Source organism: Salpingoeca rosetta (assembly GCF_000188695.1).
Source record: "Salpingoeca rosetta unplaced genomic scaffold supercont1.4, whole genome shotgun sequence".
Classification (NCBI taxonomy): Eukaryota; class Choanoflagellata; order Craspedida; family Salpingoecidae; genus Salpingoeca; species Salpingoeca rosetta.
This window is the reverse complement of record NW_004754930.1, coordinates 386,735-407,568: the sequence shown is the minus strand read 5'-3', so window position 1 is coordinate 407,568 and position 20,834 is coordinate 386,735. Positions and strand designations below refer to the sequence as shown.

The following is a 20,834-nucleotide window of genomic DNA, read 5'->3' as shown; positions in this document are numbered from 1 at the left end:
AGTGTGCATTTGTGTGTGGGTACAAGTGTGTGTGTGTGCGTGTCGTGGTATTGTGGTATTACGAGAGTGAGTACGGTCGTTGTGATAGTTATTCTTATGTGTGCGTGTGTGCGTGTGTGTGTGTGTGCAAGTGTGAATGCATTTTGTCATGAGCAACAGTGTGTTTTCACGTCTATTACATTTTGTTTTGCGATGACGACCACACTGGTTTCATAACGTGTTGTTGAGTTTGTTGCCATCACCACGCGCTCCCTCTGCACTCGTTCGCGTTGGTCAACCAATTAGTTGGATCTTGCTCTTTCTTTGGAGAATCACGCCAACACACACACACACACACACACACACACACAAATATACGTTGCGTGTCCTCGAAAAGCGAGGATGTAGATGACACACATACACACACACATGTACACTGCTACAGCTTGGCAGTGATGCATGCTACATAATACAAACAAACGACTTGACAACACAAACACGACGCGTAGCGCTGAAGAAGAGGGGACTAAGAACAACCGGAGAGGCAACTGCTGTGGTGAGCAATGAACAGAGGGAGGGTGCAAGGTGGATGTGGAAGGTGAAGGGTGAAAGAAGTTGAGGCGTGATCAGTGGGGATGATGCCTTTGGTGAATGGAGGGGTCGCTGGGGATGCTGATGGTGCCGGATGAGGAGGTGGTTGAAGTGCAGCCGTGGCGGTGAGCTTGAAGTGTGCGCACGGTGCACACAAGGTGCGCAAAGTCGGTCACGGTTACTTGCTTGTCACCGCTTCAACGAGCCTGAACCAGCCATGTAACGATGATCATCAACAGGCATTTGATGGTGAGGCACATGAAAGCCAACGCTTCTGCGCAAACTCACACCACGACACGCGTCAACACATCAACAACAGCTCTCCTCACGCACATGTCTTTCGCGTGCATACACACACACACACACACACACACACACACACACACACACACACACACACACACACACGCAGGCACAAAGCACGCACCACTCCATGGCCTCGTTGAGCCCCTCGCCCTTTGTTGCGGAGGTCTTGAATATGCTCCACGTGCGGTTGCGCAGGGCCTGCAGCCCAAGCGCCTCAGACACCTTTGCCGGACTCAACGCACCAGGCAGATCCTGCACACACGTGACGGCGATGATGGCCAGGGGGTGAGGAAGGAGTCGGGAGGCATGGCGCAGAGAGCGGTGGTGAACTTGGGGCAATCAGCCACATAACACACACACACACATGCACACATATGGAAGGAAGTACACACATACACACACATACATTCAGACACACATGTGTACCTGTTTGTTTGCCATGACGAGGAGCACGGCATCCTTCAGCTCTTCCTCCTGCGAACAGGACAGGACAAAGCGAAGATGAAAGGCCAAGTACGTGAGAGGCCATCAAAGGAGGAAAAGTTGGGTGCACGCGCACAACATCTGTTTCCAGACGCGCACTTGCACTTGCACACACCCACGCACACGCATACAACACAAACACACACACACACACACACACACACACCTCAAGCATGGAGAGAAGCTCTGATTTGGAGATGCCCATGCGCTCTTTGTCTGAACTGTCCACCACGTAGATGATGGCATCTGTGTTGCTGTAGTAACACCGCCAGTATGGCCTGATAAAGAAAACAGAAGGATACACACGCGGTTATGGATGCGTGGATGTGCGTGGTGTTGGGTCATGCGTGGTTACGTTGGGGTGTGTGCGTGTGTGTGCGTGTATGCGCACTCGAACACGATCCAAAGGTTGCGCCGGGATGAAAAGCGAAGAAGCGCTGACGTGCGTTCGCAGACACACCCAGAGCGCGCATGTGTGACCGTACCGAATGCTAGTTTGTCCGCCAAGATCCCAAACTGGTATCGGAACACGTCAGGTTGGCAGGCAGCATGAATGAGATGCAGAAGGCATCGAGGGAATGCAGCACAACAGCCCCATGCAGTCATACGGTCCACACACACACACACACACACACACACACACACACACACACACACACACACACACACACACACACACACACACGAACACCACATATGGAAGCCGTGCACCCATAACAGTTACCTTGGAACTTGAGGTTCTTGAATGTGACTGTCTCCACGTTGAATCCAATGGCTGTGGACAACAAAGTAGCATGACAACATGAGCAATACGACGTCACCAACCCCACCACACAAACACATGCAGCGATTGGGCATGAGTGTAGCTTGTCATCCTTATGTCACGAGTCCTGGGGTTTGGTGTGAGGCGCAGTGAAGCAACGGCACAGAACACCAAGGTGCCACGTGGACACAAACCGTACTTGGGATGGTGGACACAACTTCGCCGACTTGCAGTCTGTACAGGATGGTTGTCTTGCCGGCACCGTCCAATCCCAAAATCAAGATGCGCCTCTCCTTCTCGCCAAACAGGCGGGAGAACACAGACGAGAAGAACCCACCTGCGCAAGCCACCAACACAACGGGTCACACATCCACGTTTGAGTCACGACCACGTCGTGGAGAAGGGGCAATGACACTCACACGTTCAGTCGCCTCCACTCCAGAAAGCCCAAGGAAACGCACCCATGATGTGCTGTGATGTGATGCGATGCGCTGCGCTGCAATGAGACTTTAGCTTCGTATCCCCGTGTGCATTCACGTACAAGCACAACAACCTGCAGAGCGGCAACAAGTGCACGAAGCACAAAGTGGAGGTGGTCAAAGGTGCGTGTGAGGAGGAAAGAGATGCAAAGGAAACAAGGATGGATCGCGTGTTTTGCTGGGTTACACGCAATGCGGTGTTGTAGTTGACTTGGAGTTGCGAGCGTCGTGGCACTTTTCGCACCCACTCTCTGGTGTCTCTTGTCTCCTCCACACACAACACAACAACACATACAAGCCCAGAAGAGGGTCAGCCCACCAACCAGCCACTCTCCTCACTTCCTCCTCTGCCTTTCCTCCTTTCTGTCTCTCACCGCTTGTTTCTTTCCCACGACCAAAAATAAGCCTCAGTGGGCGATAATTGACCACATCTTCATCTACTTTTCAGTACTGCCAGACAAGCGAGCAGCAGGAAGAAAGAAAGAGAAGGAAAGAAGGGAAGGAAGGACAACGCTCACACCCTCTGTCACCCTCATCCCCTCTCTCGCTCTTGCCTGCACTCCAGCAGCCATCAACTGCTGCTGCTGCTGCTGCACCACTAACACAGCATCGCCTGTTGTTCACTGTACACAGACACATAAGCGCGCACACACACACATACACTTAAAATACACGGACACGCGACATGTCATTAAACAAGGCATCGTTGATACGCAAGCTGTCGACGCTGTCGACCAGCCAGGACAGCATCCAATCGCTCTCGCTCTGGCTGTTCCACTTTTCCAAGCACGCAGACGACATTGTCAAAGTGTGGCAGCAAGAACTCAAACAAGGTGAGTGTGTGTGTGTGTGCGGTGGGGGATTTAATGGTTGCTCAAGCTGTTTGTGGAGTTGTTGTTCGCTCGAGTTGTTTCTCGAGTTGTTGACACTCCCTTCCTCTCTCTCTCTCTGACTCATTTCTCTCTCATTTCTCTCTCTGACTCATTTCTCTCTCTCTCTCTCTCTCTCTCTTCCCCTGTCGCCCCTGTCTCTCTCCCTTCTGCCTGCGCTGGCCCGTGAACAGCGCCGACAAAGCAGAAGCTCAAGTTCATCTTCTTGGCCAATGACGTGATTCTCCAAGGCAGGAAGAAAGGCATGGCCTACATCACTGCCTTCCAGCCAGTGCTTCCAACCGTGCTCCCCGAAGTGTACAAGTAAGTTCCACGCACGTGTTTGTCTGCATGTGCGTGCGTGCGCGTGTGTCTGTCTGTCTGTCTATCAGTCTGTGTGTGTGTGTGTGTGTCTGTGTGTCAGTCTGCCTGTGTGTCTGAGTGTCTGTGACTGTGCCTCTGTGTCTGCCTGTCTGCCTGTGTGCTGGAGCTGCGGTTGGTGGCCAAAACATGGCAAGCACAAACCTTCCAATTGCATTGCAGCCGCTCACACGCCCGCGGTGCGTTTGCCTCCTGCACAGGGTGCTTGATGCAAAGGGCCAACAGCAGCTGATTCGGGTCATTTCCATCTGGCAAGACCGTGCAGCGTATCCTGTTGAGTTCCTGAATGAACTGCGCAAGCGCCTCCGCTCATCACAGCCCGTGGCCAGCGCCAACAGCAGCGGCCCTGCTGTCAGCACAGACGCTTTGCAAGATGTCGACCTTGGCCAGCCAATCAATGTGCGTGCATGTGTGTATGATGTGAGTGTGAGCGTGTGTATGTGTGTATGTGATGTGTGTGTGAGTGTGTATGTGGTGTGTTTGTGGGTGTACGTGTGTTTGCATATCACCTCAGCAAACTTCTGCGTGTCACTGCATATGTCCGCCAGCACACTTCTGCGTGTCATTTCAGCGCATCAATAATGTAACAACACTTGCTGCACGCACGCGGGTGGATGGTGTGGCTTTAAAGTCTCGCCCCTTTACGTATTGTTGATTCACTTTCGCGATGCGCGCCACCCACGCCCCCGCTGCAGAAGCGCGAATTGTTTGGGAAAGTGGATGCCCACGAGGAGCAGTTTCCTTCGCTCGCCGCGGCCATGGCCAAGATTCGATCCCTCCCACCAGCCGTGTTTGACGACAGGCCAATCAAGGACATTACCAGTGAGTCACATTGGCCCGTGACATGACCAATCACTGCTTGCATGCATGCACATGTCACACACACACACACACACACTGTACACACACACACACACGCACACACTGTACACACACACACACACACACACACACACAAACACCAAGTGTCGCGTGCTCTGACAATGTGCACACGTGCGTATCTGCGTGTGTGCACCTCAGGCGTGGGCGACCTGGCGGCGGCAGAGGCGCCCGTGAAGCAAGCGCAGCAGGACGTGACTGCCCTCCTGCAGAGCCTGCGGGCGTTTGTGGCAGAGGGAAACATCCTCTTGCAGACGGCAGAACGCTGCATCTTGCAAGAGAAGCAGGCAATTGCCCGCGCACAGCTCAAAGTCGAGGTGTGTCTGTGTGCCTGTGTGTCTGTGTCTGTGTGTGTGTGTGTGTGTGTGTCTGTCTGTCCGTCTGTGTATGTGTGTGTGTGTGTGTGTGTGTGTGTGTGTGTGTGTGTGTGTGTGTGTGTGTGTGTGTGTGTGTGTGTGTGTGTTGCTCCCTTTCTCTCTCTCTCTCTGTTTGAATGTCATCTTTTTCCGCCCTCTTTCCCAACCCCCCGGCTCACGTTGCACCGACGTTCTTCTGCCCTGCCCGGCTCCCGGCTGCCCTCCGCGCCTTTGCACGACGCCTCTGCACAGGAGTGCAAGGAGCAAGCGAGGCGGGTGACTGCGGTGCGCAAGAAGCTGAAGGAGCACGTTGAGAACCTGCCGGATGTGCATGCGCCGTCTGTCTTGACCTCCGAGGCCCTGCCAGACCCGTCTGACCTCTTCGCCGACGATGGAGACGACGCAGGGCCGCCGCCAAAGCAGCCAAAGCACGGCACAGGCGCAGCAAGCTCGTGACACATGACACATAAGGAGGGTGTCCACCCAGTGTTGAGTTGTTATTGCTGTCACATCCTCGAGAACAACTCCCTTCCTTGTTGCCTCTTCTTCTTTCTTCTTCTTCGTATGTCACATCACGTCACCCATCCCATCTCCCTCACAAGCATGATGTTCGACTTGAGCCATTCATGCACTGCGTGTGTGTGTGTGTGTTTTATTTAATTGATGACCTCAACTGCGGCGCCCGCCCATGCCATGTAATAAAACAAGCAAGGCAGACACACGAACAACCCAACGTCGTGGCTCGTTCAACACAGCCAGCCAGCCAGCCAACCAAAATCAACAACAACACACAGAGCAGCAGCAGATGATGATGAAATGACACAAGAGCGAGAGCACAAAGACAAAATGTAGAGGGAGGGGGTGCAAAGACAGGGGTGACAGGGACCACGTGACATGATTATGTGTCACCACCACAACAACCTTGCGTCCCCCTACAAAATGCCAGTGCCCCCGCCTGCGCGCACATCATGCTGTCCACGCGGCAAAGGGAGATGGGTGCGTTTACGCGACGAGGGCGCTGGCGGTGGCGCTCTCGTACTTGAAGTTGGGGGCAACGACGCCCTTGGTGCGGTAGTAGCGGCTGAGGCGGTGGATACGGCTCTCAACGAGAATGAGGCGGAACTTGCAGTCCTTGTCGTTGCGGTTCTCCTGCAGGTGCTTGCGCATGGCGACGGCCTTCTTGATGAGGCAGTACAGGTCCTCCGGGATCTCGGGGGCAAGGCCGGCGGCCTTGAGGATGCGGAGCACCTTGGTGCCCGTGATGGCCTTGGTGGACGAGATGCCGCGGCTATCACGAAGAATCACACCTGGAAACAAAACAGATTTTTTTTTGGGGGGGGGGGGGTTGTGAAGGTTAGGCAAGGGGGCGGGGGAGGAGAGAAGAGGGGGAAGAGAGGGGAAGAAAATGGAAAGAGGAGAGATAGGGGAAGGAGATGCAGTGTGGCGAGCGCCAGTGTTCAGCATCATGTTAAGCCATCCCACAGCACACAGCAAGCATGTTAGGTGCAAACACACAGCCACAAACAATGACACACACACACACACACACAACAGACACACAACAAGACACAACAACAATAACTTAAACAACAACAACAAAAGGCCTCAAAGAGAAAGAGAAAGAGCCTCACGTTTGATGCGGTGCTGCTATGCAGGCACGCACACCAACGGCCATGACAGGCCAGGAGGTCGGCAAGAGCCAGGCATGTACAGATCAACAGCACCGCCACCCAGCTGAGGACAAAGTCCAACAGCATAGCATGCACATGGTATTGGTGCTGCATGATCAACCCGAGAAACTCAAGCCCAAAGGCACGGCGTCATTACCAATCTTGGAGGGGGTGTGACCCTTGCGCGCAAGCTTCACAATGCTCTCCTTGACATCGTCAGCAGAGTACAGGTTCTTCAGCCACTGTTGTGTGGGCAACGCCAGGAGCGGTGTCAGTTGGTGTGAGTGAGTGAGTGCGTGGGTGAGAAGAATGAGTGAGTGAGTGTGAATAGGAAAGTAAAATGTAGTGGGAGAAGGAAAGGGAGGAGAGGAAGAGAAGGCAAGGCTTGGTGGAAGGCAAGAATGGAAACAGAGGAAGCGATATGATGTGGATGGAAGAGCACCACAAACCATCACCACAAACCACCACCACAAACCACAAAACAGCACGACGGTGACGAGTACAACGTGATGTGACAACAAATCACCACCAAGAATATTGGACAGCATGTCATGTTCACAGGAGCAGTGGGAGTCTGGTCTTGAAGAAACGTACGGAAGGGGCTGTGCGGACAAAGGGGCGGGAAGAGCGGGAGATACCCTTGCCAGGTGCGTGCATGCGACCCATGGTTGGTTGTCTTGTCTTGGCTTGTTCACAGAGAGAAGCACGAGGACGACGAAGATGAGAGGAAAAAGGCACAGGAAAGGGGAAAGGTGATGGAACATGTTCACAAATTGTCGTCGGTGTTGGTTTATGGTGTTGGGTACTGTTGGATTGGATTGGACGATTGTGGCTGTGTGATGTGTGACATGTGACAGGGGCGAGCACACACATGCACACGGCATAAAACCAGGCATGGGCAAAAGAAAGGCAGAGAGCAGGATGGACAGGCAAGAGAGAGAGAGAGAGAAAGAAAGATAAAACAGAGAAGCAAGCAGGGAGAGCAAAGGGGAAGCATCATCATGTCATGTCACATCATGTTACATTACATACAGGGGGCAAAAAAGGGCATGCACGCATGCAGGCAGGAAGGGCACTCAAATCAGATAAATCAATCAATCAGTCTGTCAGTCTGTCTGTCAATAAATGGAAAGACCGAATAGATAGTCCATTACAGAAAGCACCAAAGGAAAGGACAGCAAGAAGGGACAGGAGAAGAAGAAGAAGAAGAAGGAGGAGGGGTGGGGACAGAGAGGAGATGGAAGAAAGGGCAAAGAGTCAGAACAGTGTCAGAGAGAGAGTGTGTGTGTGTTTGTGTGTTTGTGTGTTTGTGTGTGTGTGCGTGTGTGCGTGTGATGACTCAATCACCAACACAAGAAACAGCGAGAAGAAGAGCTGCAGTGCAACAAGGGCAGCACATGCACGATCAGTCAAAGAAGCTGCTGATGAGGTACGCGTTGAGGTCCTCACGGGACGGATACGCCACGTCCACAAAGCATTCGCTCTCATCCGAGATTCTGTGCGCATGGAGGGAGAGGAAGAAGGAGGACAAGGAACAGCAAACAAGAGAGGGGAGTAGGAGTGCAAGAGAGAGGAGAGGAGGAGGAATACAAGGCAGCCATGCAATGGCGTGAGCACAGCGAGTCAGGTGTGGAGAGAGGACGGGGTGGAAAGGGGAGGATAAACAGCGAAGAACAGCAGCCATGACACAAGTATAAGCACGAGCGCAGGGTGAAAGGAGCACAACCTCTCCAGCACAGCCCGCCTTCCATCCTCAATAGAACAGCAACCACTCTCCCCTTGGTGTTGGTGACCACTCACGCATTGCGGCAGAGCGGGCATGTGGCATCGACGTGAGACCTGGCGGTGAGGGCCGCAGCAGTCAAAGCGGCAGCAGCAGGGTGAGGTGATGAGCTGAGCCAAGGTGGCGCACACCGATACACGAGAATAATGATGCAATCACACACTCACTCACACACGCACACACACACTCTCTCTCTCACACACTCACACGCACACACACACACACGCACTCACACACACTCACCACTCTGAGACGCACGACTCGCAGAATGCGTGCATGCACGCAAGAACCGTGTCTGGCTTTCGCTCATAGCACACGCCACATTTGTCTGTGCACTCCGTGGACACGCTATCAAGTGGCGTTGGCGTGGAAAGCGCATGACACGGTGAGCACAGGAGAGCAATCGCGTGTGCAAGCGCAACATGGCAACGACTCCATAAGAGCATGGTCGTGACAGAGAGAGAGAGAGATACAACACATGCACACACACATACAACACCCACACACATACAACACACATATACACACACATACACAAGTACACAAATATAGCACCTGCTGCGGCCGGAGGAGGCAGCGGATGACGGGGCGGAGGGCGCAGAGGGGCGGCGGCTCGGGTTGCACGTGTCCTTGATAAACTGGTAGGTGCGCGCAAACTCCGGCAGCGACAGCAGCCGCGCGCTCGCCTCCTCCTCGCCGCCATCGCACTGGCATCGGGGTGAAGGCAGAACAGAGAAGAGGAAAGAAGAAGAGGAGAGAAGAGAGAGGAGAGAAGAGAAGAGAGAAGAGGAGAAGGTGCACAGCAAGCAAACAGAAGATAGCCCCAAACACGCAATGCAAAGACAACGCAGCAGGAGCAGGCAGGCGTTTCGTGTGTGTGAGAAATAAGACAAACAAGACAAACAAGAAAATCAGGAGAGTAGGCGCGAGCGAGAAAGCAAGCAAGCGAGAAGAAGAAGCAGTGCTGCTGTGCGCTGCTTGGACAGGAGCAGGACAAAGCCACCACCACCACGACACCAAAACAGGACAGCAGTGCACTGACATTCAAAACACAAGCATTCGTCAAGCTCACCATCGCTCTCTCTATTCATCCACACCACGATACATGCATACATGGGTGCAAACCACCAATGGTCACACACACACACACACACACACACACACACACACACACACGCACACACACGCACACACACACACACACACACACACACACACACACACACACACACACACACACACACACACACACAATCTCCCTGTGTCTCACCTGGCGCCAGGGCCTGATTGTGACGGCGGCGCGCCAGAACAGGCCAGACTTGGGCAGGGCAGTGGCGTCATCGCCGCCCTCCATGCGGAACTTGACGCGCTGCTCGCCTTTCTTCGCCAGGCCAGCACACCTGGCCAGAGGAGGAGGCAAAACAAAGAGAGGGAAAGCGCAGGAGCGAGGAGGGCAAAAAAAAGGGCAATCAGTGCGAATGGCGTGGCGTGGCGCGAGTTGAAGAAGAGTGGGAGACGATCAGTGAAGAGTAATCGGAAGACAGGTGAAGAGTGGTCGAAAGGCAAGTGAAGAGTGGAAAACAGGCCAGTGCAGGGCGTGCGGGTGCAACGCCGAAACCGACCCTCGCTTGCCATGCATGCATGAAGTGCATGAATGCATGCAAGGTGGAAGGGACAGCAGATATGTTGTGAACAAACAACCAGGCAGGCAGACGGTGATCAGGGTGAAGGAACAGGTGAACACGTCGCATGATATGCATGCGCGCATGCTGTGTGTGTGTGTGGGAGGGGGGCAAATGACGTACGTGCTGTTGGCCTCGTCGATGGCAACCTTGAGATCAATGGAGGTCCACAGCGTGGAATCGTACTCCTTCGAGACGCACGACGGCGCCGACGCGAAGGGCGCCGACGCGAAGGGCGCGACACAGAGCACTTGTCCCATGGTGATGCCGGAGAAGAACAGGGTTCTGTGTCACAGCTTGCGGATGAAGTTGGAGCGCCTTGGAAGGAAGAAGAGGTGTTGTTTGTTCTTCGTGTCCTTGTCGTCTTGGCTTTTGATGTTGGCGTGCTCTGTCTTCACGACTATGATGATTGATCAACAGGTTGGCGTGAGCACAATGGGTGTGTGTCCAATTTGGCGTGTGCATGCAAGTGAAGTTGTGAATGGTGGAACAAAGCACAGTCCGGTTTAAGCGGTGAAGAAGAGACCAAGAGAACAAGGCCACCATCGCCCGTCATCATGTGATGTGAACCCTTCTTATCCATCGTAAGGCCCTCTCCCACCACACACACACAACACACCTTGCTTGTGGGAAGACCAAGCGTGAGTCAGAGCGTGTGAGTCAGACAGTGAAGTCAGGGTGGCAGAGGAAAAAAAGGCACTGACGCACACCACCTTCGAAATGTGTGCGGGATGGAATGTGTAACTTTTATGCATTTGATTTGATTTGATGCAACTATAAGGAAAGAAGAAACCGATGACTCATCATCAGGCAGCGGAAGCGAGGGGAGCGGTGGAAGCAGTCTCCGGTTCCTGCTGCGACTGTTCGTCCTCAACGCCGTTGGCGTTCTCCTTGGTGTTCTTGTTGTTGGCAGTGGTGCTGGTCTTCTCTGATTCTTCTTCGTCGTCGTCAGAATCGTCAGAGTCGCTGCGGGAGCTTGGCGCGCTTGCTGGCGCAGGCTTCTTCTCACTGCACATGTGCCGGTGTGAGAGAGGGGTTGTGCGAGTGCGTGTGAGTGTGAGTGTGTCTGTGCGTGTGGTTGTGCGTTGGGGCCACGATGGGGATGGCTGGGCTCCAATCGCGTGCACAGTCGACTCATCATACAACACACATACACACATACAACACACATACAACACATACAACACACACAAACACGCTCTGTACCTTGTGGCAGGGCGGGCATACTTGCTCTTCTCCTCCGGAGAGAGGGTGCGCCAAATCTCACCAGCCTTCTTCACAACTGTAGCAACAGTGAGCAAGTAAGACAACAACAAAAAGCAGCAGCAGCAGCAGCAGTGAGGAAGCACGCAAGATCAGAAATCAACAACACAGCCGTAATAGATCAAAGGGCTGTCCCACCTTCTTTCGGCTTCAACTCGGGGAACTGCTGGATAATGTCCTGAAGTCACAAATGAAAACGTCCCATGGCGACTGGCGGTGAGCAGAGCAACAAGGACAGCAACAACACATGCGCACACACCTGCGCGCGCACACACACACACACACAAGCACACGTCAACCTTTCTGTTCTCCTTGAGCCAGAGGAGATAGCCTGAAACAGGTTTCTTCGGCTTGCTCTGTTTTGCTGGTGGGTTGAGAGCACGCGGAGCCTACACGTGTGTGTGTGTGTGCGTGTGTGTGTGTGTGTGTGCGTGTGCGTGTGCGTGTGCGTGTGCGTGTGTGTGTGTGTGTGTGTGTGTGTGTGTGTGTGTGTGTGGCGACCGTGTCGAGGGAGTGTCAAACGCAAAGGTGAACGTAGTGCATGCGAACGTATGAGCGTTTGAGTGTGAAACATGACGACAGCAACAACAGAAACAACAGCAGCAGCAATGCCAAAACCAGCCGAGGCAACAACGCGACAGCGACGACGCACCTTCGCGGAAAAGGGGCTGGACACCTTGGCCTTCTTCTTGGGGCTCGTGCGCGCCAAATCTGCCCGCCATTGCGCATCATCACCACAAATCCAACGTGGCAGGGGAGGAGGTGAGCTGCCTGTCTCGCTCGCACAGATACAGCACGCGCACATGCACACAAGTAATAACACAGAGATACGCACAAACGCACCACACACACACACACACACACACACACACACACACACACACACACACACACACACACACACACACACACACACACACACACACACACACACACACACACACACACGTGACGCGCGCACGTGACGCGCGCACGTAACACACCGTTCAGGGCATCAATGGGGTTGCTGGATTTAGCGCCTGCATCTGCTGTTGCAGTGGTGGCAGGCGCGTCGGTGCCGCTGCTGCTGGCGCGCTTCTTTGAAAACGGGTTGGAGAGCTTGGCTGTTGTGCAGCACGGCCCACAGGTACATGACCAACATGTTGGTTGGTAAATGTGAGGTAGGTTGGTGTGCGGTGGAGACACGAAACGCACTGAACACGCAAACATGCACACGCACGATAGAAGGTCTGACACTTACGCTTGCTTGCTGACGTTGGCTTCTTCTTGGGTGACAACGGCACGTTCTGGCAACACCACAGTGGTGTACAAACGCGCATGAGATGAGCCAGCTCGAGTGGTTTCAAAGACCAGAAATAGAAAGTACAACGAGAGGACACAAACACACACACACACAAATGTACAACACACACATAAATGTACAAACACACACCGCCACGAACACACAAGCACACAGCGCCCACAGCCTCATACCTGGAAGGCGTTGGCAAACTTGCTGGTCTCCTTGTCCCTCGAGCGAGCAGCAGCCTGCAGCCACGAAGAAGAAGACACGCGTGCGTGAGTTGCAGCTTGTCGTTCGGAAGAGAAGAGGCGGGAGAGGTGAAGCAACAACCGCCCGGCCACGCCTGTTACTTGCGCTCACACAACCAACACACACACACACACACACACACACACACACACACACACACACACAGCACACACACAACACACACGACACACACGCACACAGCACGCGCCACACACCCTGACCTTGTCTGGGGTGGCGGCGGTGGATGCAGGCGATGACATCTCCAGCTCATGCGTTGTGCGCGGCGCTGTGCCCGGAGAGAACGACGGGGCGTTGGCAGGGGAGCGCGCACGTGGCGCTGTCACAGATGACAGCGACGGCAATGGTGACGTCACGTTGGTGACGGGGGCACGAGGAGCGCGCGCTGCCTGCACCTTCAGGCGAAGGCGCTCGCGCTCGCTCGTCTGCAGGGCGGTCTTGGCGAGAGACATTCGCTCGGCGAGCATGGGCGACTGCACAGACGCATCCAGGGTTCGCGGGTGGTGAGTAAGTGTGTGTGTGTGTGTATTTTGCGTGTGTGTGTGTGTGCGTGTGTGTGTGAGTGCGAGAGAGTGTGTGTATGTGTGTGTGTGTAATTGTGTGTGTGTGTGTGAGTGTGAGTCAGAGTGAGAGAGAATGAGATTGCGTGCAGTGGAAAAGCGCTGTTGCGACGATTCATGTGGTATTTGCGGCGTACCTTTGCCTTCATGGCGAGCTTGATGGCAATATCGTAGGAGCCTGGCAGGAGCAGACGCGTTGTGAGATCGAGGGCCCGTCCCCACCGCTGGCTCTGCACAGACCGGCTGATGCTTGCAAGCACGTGCTGGTCGAGCTGACGGCGGTGGTGCTGAATCAGCTTGCGATCCGCGCGATCAAGCTCTGTCGTGCAATTCAAGAGCAAGCAACGCCGTTAGGATGTCAGAAATCACGGTCCACCGTGTGTGAGAGTGTGTGTGTGAGTGAGTGTGCGAGTGAGTGTGTGTGCGTGTGAGTGCGTGTGAGTGAGTGTGTGTGCGTGTGTGTGAATGCATACGTCACATGCATGTGGCACGTGTCGTGTGCCAAGCATCGTTTCTGTCATGTGTGGTGCATCACCACTCACCGTCCAATTCCTCGCTCTCGATAAGATGATCCACGAAAATCTGTCGGTGATGGCGCAATGTGCACGCAATGTACATGCAATGAGCAGGCCAGTTCTAACAGTCGCGCATGTACCAGGAGAGAGCACGACGCAGGACACACGCGCGCACATCCACACACTAGCACCCACGCACTCATGAAATCCATCATCATCATCACCACCACCACTACCACCACCACCATCACCACCAATGGCGACCTTGGTGCGCAGGAACTTTTCCTCCGACGGCGCTGTCTCCGGTGCGGAGACAATTGGCATCTGCAGCGGAACAGTCGACACGACAGGACGCGGCAGCACCTGCAGTAGCCGTGGTTGGTGGGCACATGGGCAAGTGAGCTGGGATGGTTTGCGAGGGTGGGTTGTGGTTGTGTATGTGTGTGTGTGTGGTTGTGTGTATGTGTGTGTGTTCTTGTGTATGCGAGTAAGTGGAAGGAAGAGCATGTATGTAAGCGGGCGAGAAGCAAGGGAAATGCGGTGCCAAGTGTAGGGCCACCACCTTTGGATATGTTTCGCCGCCTCGGCAGATGATGCACACAATTTCGTTGTCAGAGAGACCCGTTACCCAGTAGTACTCGTGCTTGTGTTTCTGCAGCAGTGTCATATTGACGAGTGTGTGTGTGTGTGTGTGTGTGTGTGTGTGTGTGTGTGTGTGTGTGTGTGTGTGTGTGTGTGTGTGTGAGGGGATGTGGAACGCGGTGAGGATAGACAATAGCAGTGGCGTACATGAAGATATACACACGTACACACACACGTACACACACACGTACACACACACGTACACACACGTGCACACACCTCGTCACGCAGTTGTTTAAACTCGGCGACAGGGATCCAGGAAAAGCCCCACGCTGTGCGAGCGATGACAGCAAAGACAATGAGAGCAAGGGGTGGCAATGTCACGATGCAACACAACACAATACAACAAAGCATGAAACGCACACGCACACACAAACACACACACACACGTGTGCACACACACACACACATACAGACGTGCACGCACAGGGACACGTACATGGAACGAGGGCGCGAACAACTTCCTCGCTGTCAACGATGGCAGGCAGGCCCGTGTCGGAGAACCCCGCCCACACCAGCTGTGAACCATCTGTGAGTGGAACATTTGTCCGGCAGACAACGCTCTTGGCGTCAACATCCAGGACAACTGCGCGCATGTGCTGGTTCGACTTGACACCGGCCGCGCTGTGGTGAATCTGCAGGCGTGGACACACACACACACACACACACACGGCATGTGCGTGCAAGGGAGTGAATGTGTGTGTGAGAGAGAGAGAGTGTGTGTGTGTGTGTGTGTGAGTGCGGAAAAGAGTGTGGATGGGAGCGAGCGTGCGACCGTTTGTCAGCGAGACTGCAGGCACAGAATTCCAACCAAAGCCGCAAACAGGCACACATACACACACAGGATGGTGCAAACACACGTGTGTGTGCATGTACAGAGTGTGCAGACGACGTACGATCATGAGTTTGTTCTCGTGTGCGGCCATGGTGACGACGGGACCGTCAATGCAGAACACATCCAGGACAACGCCGTTGTTGGAGTACAGGCGGATGTAGTTCTTGTTCGTCGCAGCAGCGATAAACGACGTCTCGCCGCTGCCAACCGCAATGCACTGCACCCACAATGCAAACACGCGCACGTACAGAGAGAGAGAGAGAGCAAAAACACACGCGATAAACACACAAACACACACACACACACAAAGCAAACACGCGCGCGCACGTGATGCATGTGGCACAGCATGTGTGAGCAGGAGGAGAAACGAGTGGTAGCAAGCTGGAGCGCTTACGGACGCACGCACGCATGCAGTTGTAAGCTTGCACAAACAGCACACGCACACACACACGCACGCACACGCACACGCACACACACACGCACACGCGCACACGCACACACACGCACACATACTTTCAGCAGCAAGAGCATGTACATGATAAACAGCAGCAGCAACGCCAAACGCCAGCGCAGTTGATCCAAACCTCAATTTCCTCGCCGACGGGGAAGAAGAGTTGCCAGGTCTCGTCTGAGGACCAGTGCCCAATATTGCGCGCAAACAGCACACTGCATGCACAGACAAAAACATTGGGGGGGGGGGGGTGAGCGGTCGTGAAATGTATCAACGCGTCGTTGAGTGCAGTGGGTTGTGGGCCATTGTGACAGGGGAAAGTGGCCACCAAGACGAGACGCATGAAATCATGACCAACAACACCACGACCTCAGCCTCCACTGTCACCGCCATTCTGACGATGCAGTCACCTTGGGTGGTCGCGCTGGCTCTCTGCGGTTGGCGCGTGCGAGGGAGCAGCGAGGGCAACGAGCGATGACGTGAGGGCGCCCATCGTAAACCCGAAATGGTCCACGAGGCGAATCGGGCGGTGCTTGGATGCATTGTGAAACTCAACGTCGATGGCGCATGTTGTTTCTTCTTCGCGGCTGTCATGTGAAGCAACGGAGGGGTTCAAAGAAGAATGCGTGATTGGCAGCGCTACTGCGACGAACAAACCCGTTCACACGAACGCATAGACCAACCCACACACACACACACACACACACACACACACACACACACACACACACACACACACACACACACAGACCTGAGAATGAAGCCTGTGTCGTTCCAGACGAGGAATCTCTTTGACTCTTCGAGCGGCGTGGAGGCCGGCTGGAAGGCAGGCTGCACAAACTGCGACGCAACTGGGGCGTACGCGTGTTGCTGGTGTGCTCCCGCCGTGTCATCAACGATGAAATCGTCGTTCTGGTGGAAGGTGCGGTGGGGTTGAAGGATCGTGGTGGTGTTGATGAGGTGCCGTTCGTGACATGTGATGATGGTGATCACGGAGAAGCGAACAGCAACATCCAATCGTCCACAATCGTCCACACAGACCCAAACAATTGGGCGTTACAATCACGCCTGCACACGCGCGCACGCACACAGGCACATTCACACGCACACACATTCACGTACTCATGCACACGGATACACATTCACGGACTCATGCACACTTTCACATGCACACATTCACATGCACACATTCACATGCACACGCACGCACGTCGTTCTCGTCGAGGTAGTCTTCATCGTCATCGCTGTCTGTGATCATGTTGCGCGGCGCGTTGTTCCGCTTCAGACGGATCTTCTGCTTCGGTTCATCGTCAAACAGCGTTTCAACGTCTGCACGCACGCACGAACACGTGTTAGGGTGGGGTGGGACAGTGTGTGTATGTATGTGTGAGGGTGAAAGCAGAGCTGTGTTTGGGAAGCGGTTGTCACAAAAAGTGACACAATGCAGGAGCCGGAACCGTTGGCACTGGCACACACACACACACACACACACACACACACACACACATACACACACACACATACACACACACACACACACACACACACACACACAGGCACTCACACACACCCAGGCGTGTGCACATACACACCCCACAACAGCACATCACCACAGAGCACAACAGGACATCACAGCAGCACACCACAGCACCACCACAAGTGTCAGGACCTGCGCGGGAGGCGGCCTCCTTCTTGTCCGCCTCCATCTGCTTCACTTCCTCGGGCGTGAGCTTCTCCTTGACGCTCTCGCGCACGGGTTTGCGCCACACAGAGAAGTTGCCGAGGAGATCTGAACGCATACAAAAGCATGGTGTGCGGGCATGTTGAGTCAGGTCCCATGAAGGGCCAGTGCAGGTTAACACACACCATGCAAGCACACGCATTTATGCACGCATACTCATACAACCACAAACACGCATACACGTAATCACGCAACCACATACATGCACACACCAACACACAGACACACGCACGCACGCACGCATGATGAGTGCAACACCTGCGTAAGCAATCTCCTCCTCGGTCGGGTGCCACGCGATTGAGGTGATGCACAGGCGGCGCGGATGTCTGAACGAGGCCACGCACTGCCGACTGGACAGCTCCCACACGAGCATCTGCCCATCGACACTCACGCTCGCCAGGTAGCGGCCGTCACGGGACCACTTCACCACCGACACGGGCTGGTGGTCATGGGCGATTGGTGATTGGTGATTGGTGATTGGAGATTGATGATTGTGGTGATGTCGTGTCATGTGAGTGTGTGGTCGCGGAAAATGAGTGGCATGGAGCATGGACACGCGTACATCCGCACATGCACGCACGCGCAAACACGCACGGGCACGCAAACATACACCAACAGAAATACACTCACGCACGCGCAAACACACACCGCATCGTGGCCGAGGTCTTTGAGGATGAACATAAACTCGAGGGAGCGGTCAAAGATCTGCAACGATGGCGATCAGGAGAAGTCAAGACCAAACGCGACAGCACTGTCAAGAACTGCGTCACGCTGCTGTTCAAACAGCGATGATGCGTGCACACACACACACACACACACATACACACACAACCCCCCCCCTTTCAGCCCCAACACACACCTGCACAGCGTTCTTGACGGGGACGGCGAGCATGTTTCCTTTCGGGTCAAAGTCGATGCCGTACATCCCGATTTCAGCTCTGCACGCGAGCACGCGAAACAATGGCACGCATGGAAAACGGATGTTGGAGGTGACTTTGTTAGACGCTCACACGCGTGCTCATACAACACCCCAACTCTTGCACGCACACAAACATACACACACACCACACACACATACACACACACACTCACACAAAAGCAACCCCCCACACACAAGCAACCCCCCCCCACCACACACACACACACACGAGACGTACGGGTCTGCGCCGCCGCGAATGTTGGGTAAAACGTAGAGCTCGTGCGCAATCTTCCCTGTGGCGATGGTCCAGAGGCGGAGATAGCCGTCCTCGCCAGCAGATGCCTGCAGGCACGCGGTGATGGGTGTGGTTGGGACACGGCAGTGTGTTGCAAGGCGATGTGTGTTCGTGTGAGGGCGAGTGAGCGTTGTGTAAGCGCTGGTGCTAATCAACATGACTGCATGAAGGATTGTTCCGTTGCTCAACACAGAAACGAGCCAACACCACAGTCTCAAGCAAGAACGCGCGCGCGGCAACAAGACCGCATTCACGCACCAGCAGCTCCATCTGTGGATCGAAGCAGAGCGAGCGCACAGTGCCCTCGCTGCCGTGGAGCTCTCGCACAGACATGTCCACCAGCGTCACAATCTTGATCACCATGTCCCTGCACACGAACAACACAGACCAAACGGTATGCCATGGCGTTGAGATCAGAGACAACAGCAGTGAGCGCGTGTATGTGTGTGTGTGTGTGTGCGTATGTGTGCGTGTGTGCGTGTGTGAATGAGCTGCTCGGTGGAGACGCGAACAAAAAACGCGGCAGCAAGCAGTCATGTACTCTGGCAACAATTTGCGTCAACTCCACCCACACCACTTACATGCCAGCAGAAGCGCACGCGGAGCCCGTGTTGTTGAGAGCAACGGCTTTGACGGGGCCCTGAAAACGCGTCACGACAGACTCGAGACACTCCTCCTGATGGCGGCAGGGCAGAGCATGGAAATCCAACACGTGGTCAGCTACAAGAGCCCAATCAAATCCAAAGCAACACACACGCACATGCACACGCGCACATACACACACATGCGTCGGACATGGCACAGATGTGACACAACCACCGTTGGTATCTGGGCTTGAGAAACACACCCCTTTGGAGAGATCAAAGAGCCGGACGTGGTGGTCTTCACAGGCAGTCACGAGCTTGTTGCCCTGTTTACGACAGTGTTGTGCGTGGCGGTGCAGGTTGGGTTGTTGTGTGGCGTGTGTGAGGTGATGTACAAAACGGGCGCTTGCAATGATCGTGCTTGCCACCCCCATGTGCTCACTCCTTCTACACACACGACATCAGCAGGCGACCACACAACTCTGCTCATTGAGCAGGCGCACGCAAAGAGACACGTGTGCACACGCACAAACACAAAACACTTACAAAGAGACACATATGCGCGCACACACGCACACGCACATGCATAAACACACACCTTGCAGTCGATGGCGGCAATGGGGCCTGTGTTGTCTTCGATGACACGCGCATCTTCATCCGTGGTGGACTTGAACACATGCACGACAGCGTTCTCACCAGCGGTGACAATGTTCCTACGCGATCCGCCCATGCAAGCAGTGCATCAGTCCGCCATGAACGCATGTCAGCTCATCAGCTCCCATCTGGACGCCACCTACACATAGACATACGCAAACGCACAAATACAGACACATGCAAACGCACAAACACACACACAAACACACACACACAGACACACACACACACACACACACACACGGACACGCATCTCGCTCCCGTCACCGGACCCTGTGGACTGACCCAGAGCCGTCGAAGGTGACTAGGGTCACGCCATCGCCGTGCACCGGCCGAAGCATCGGTGCAGCGGCAGCTTCCTCAGCCATGGCAGAAGGAGGTGGGGGGGGTGGTGACGCGTTGTGGACGTGGAGCACACCAATGCACACAGAGATGGAGAGAGATGACAACAACTGATATGAGAGACAGGCAGACACAACAGACACTACTGGCGGGATGGTGGCAGTTGTGAACAACAGCTGCTCGTGCGTGTGTGTGTTTGGTGCTGGTGTGTTTCGGCGGGAAGTCGCGTTCGAATCGGCGCGCCAAAACCGACAATGGAAGAT

The 20,834-nt window shown here is 54.5% G+C and overlaps 5 protein-coding genes across 5 annotated transcripts; 1 reads left to right on the top strand and 4 right to left on the bottom strand.

The window, feature by feature from the left end:
• Nucleotides 1–284: 284 nt before the first annotated feature.
• On the bottom strand, nucleotides 285–3,012 carry PTSG_01160 (rARL1). The gene is made up of 9 exons (XM_004997072.1): nucleotides 2,976–3,012; nucleotides 2,584–2,675; nucleotides 2,322–2,459; nucleotides 2,084–2,134; nucleotides 1,845–1,875; nucleotides 1,526–1,637; nucleotides 1,303–1,350; nucleotides 998–1,128; nucleotides 285–776 (listed from the first exon to the last, which is right to left on the bottom strand). The coding sequence occupies exons 2-9, from the start codon at nucleotides 2,585–2,587 to the stop codon at nucleotides 749–751; spliced, it is 543 nt and encodes a 180-aa protein (XP_004997129.1). The 5' UTR covers nucleotides 2,588–2,675; nucleotides 2,976–3,012; the 3' UTR covers nucleotides 285–748.
• A 31-nt stretch (nucleotides 3,013–3,043) lies between these two features.
• On the top strand, nucleotides 3,044–5,859 carry PTSG_01159 (uncharacterized protein). The gene is made up of 6 exons (XM_004997071.1): nucleotides 3,044–3,434; nucleotides 3,665–3,794; nucleotides 4,052–4,250; nucleotides 4,547–4,673; nucleotides 4,872–5,047; nucleotides 5,339–5,859. The coding sequence occupies exons 1-6, from the start codon at nucleotides 3,287–3,289 to the stop codon at nucleotides 5,540–5,542; spliced, it is 984 nt and encodes a 327-aa protein (XP_004997128.1). The 5' UTR covers nucleotides 3,044–3,286; the 3' UTR covers nucleotides 5,543–5,859.
• PTSG_01158 (40S ribosomal protein S13) lies at nucleotides 5,706–7,488 on the bottom strand. Its single transcript, XM_004997070.1, has 3 exons — nucleotides 7,351–7,488; nucleotides 6,914–6,998; nucleotides 5,706–6,393 (listed from the first exon to the last, which is right to left on the bottom strand). Exons 1-3 carry the CDS (start codon nucleotides 7,420–7,422, stop codon nucleotides 6,089–6,091), a joined length of 462 nt encoding a protein of 153 aa, XP_004997127.1. The 5' UTR covers nucleotides 7,423–7,488; the 3' UTR covers nucleotides 5,706–6,088.
• Nucleotides 7,489–8,161: 673 nt separating this feature from the next.
• Nucleotides 8,162–10,481, bottom strand: PTSG_01157 (uncharacterized protein; the record flags this gene model as incomplete). Its single annotated transcript, XM_004997069.1, has 6 exons — nucleotides 8,162–8,252; nucleotides 8,557–8,595; nucleotides 8,783–8,887; nucleotides 9,095–9,246; nucleotides 9,810–9,939; nucleotides 10,345–10,481. 6 exons carry the CDS (start codon nucleotides 10,479–10,481, stop codon nucleotides 8,162–8,164), a joined length of 654 nt encoding a protein of 217 aa, XP_004997126.1.
• Nucleotides 10,482–10,953: 472 nt separating this feature from the next.
• Nucleotides 10,954–20,822, bottom strand: PTSG_01156 (uncharacterized protein). The gene is made up of 30 exons (XM_004997068.1): nucleotides 20,515–20,822; nucleotides 20,174–20,288; nucleotides 19,839–19,901; nucleotides 19,573–19,667; nucleotides 19,250–19,358; nucleotides 18,935–19,038; nucleotides 18,637–18,715; nucleotides 18,426–18,482; nucleotides 18,036–18,216; nucleotides 17,706–17,825; nucleotides 17,247–17,365; nucleotides 16,788–16,948; nucleotides 16,447–16,623; nucleotides 16,170–16,251; nucleotides 15,647–15,802; nucleotides 15,190–15,385; nucleotides 14,970–15,022; nucleotides 14,671–14,760; nucleotides 14,373–14,471; nucleotides 14,136–14,175; nucleotides 13,731–13,912; nucleotides 13,237–13,506; nucleotides 12,958–13,011; nucleotides 12,725–12,770; nucleotides 12,468–12,587; nucleotides 12,137–12,195; nucleotides 11,784–11,873; nucleotides 11,623–11,662; nucleotides 11,428–11,503; nucleotides 10,954–11,229 (listed from the first exon to the last, which is right to left on the bottom strand). Exons 1-30 carry the CDS (start codon nucleotides 20,595–20,597, stop codon nucleotides 11,028–11,030), a joined length of 3,318 nt encoding a protein of 1,105 aa, XP_004997125.1. The 5' UTR covers nucleotides 20,598–20,822; the 3' UTR covers nucleotides 10,954–11,027.
• Between the last annotated feature and the right edge of the window lie 12 nt (nucleotides 20,823–20,834).

Bases quoted from the DNA above. Each gene is read 5' to 3' on its own strand.
- PTSG_01156 (XM_004997068.1), bottom strand. From the start codon at position 20,597: ATGGCTGAGGAAGCTGCCGCTGCACCGATGCTTCGGCCGGTGCACGGC. The intron at 18,217-18,425 runs GTGTGTGTTTGC...CATGACCACCAG, and splicing joins AAGACCTCGGCCACGATGCG to CCCGTGTCGGTGGTGAAGTG. The intron at 17,366-17,705 runs GTCCTGACACTT...GCGTGCGTGCAG, and splicing joins GGAGGCCGCCTCCCGCGCAG to ACGTTGAAACGCTGTTTGAC.
- PTSG_01158 (XM_004997070.1), bottom strand. From the start codon at position 7,422: ATGGGTCGCATGCACGCACCTGGCAAGGGTATCTCCCGCTCTTCCCGC. The intron at 6,999-7,350 runs GTACGTTTCTTC...CCCACACAACAG, and splicing joins TTGTCCGCACAGCCCCTTCC to TGGCTGAAGAACCTGTACTC. The intron at 6,394-6,913 runs GTAATGACGCCG...TTTTGTTTCCAG, and splicing joins TCACACCCCCTCCAAGATTG to GTGTGATTCTTCGTGATAGC.
- PTSG_01159 (XM_004997071.1), top strand. From the start codon at position 3,287: ATGTCATTAAACAAGGCATCGTTGATACGCAAGCTGTCGACGCTGTCG. The intron at 3,435-3,664 runs GTGAGTGTGTGT...GCCCGTGAACAG, and splicing joins GCAGCAAGAACTCAAACAAG to CGCCGACAAAGCAGAAGCTC. The intron at 3,795-4,051 runs GTAAGTTCCACG...CCTCCTGCACAG, and splicing joins GTGCTCCCCGAAGTGTACAA to GGTGCTTGATGCAAAGGGCC.
- PTSG_01160 (XM_004997072.1), bottom strand. The intron at 2,135-2,321 runs GTACGGTTTGTG...TGTTGTCCACAG, and splicing joins AGTTGTGTCCACCATCCCAA to CCATTGGATTCAACGTGGAG. The intron at 1,351-1,525 runs GTGTGTGTGTGT...TCCTGTTCGCAG, and splicing joins AGCTTCTCTCCATGCTTGAG to GAGGAAGAGCTGAAGGATGC.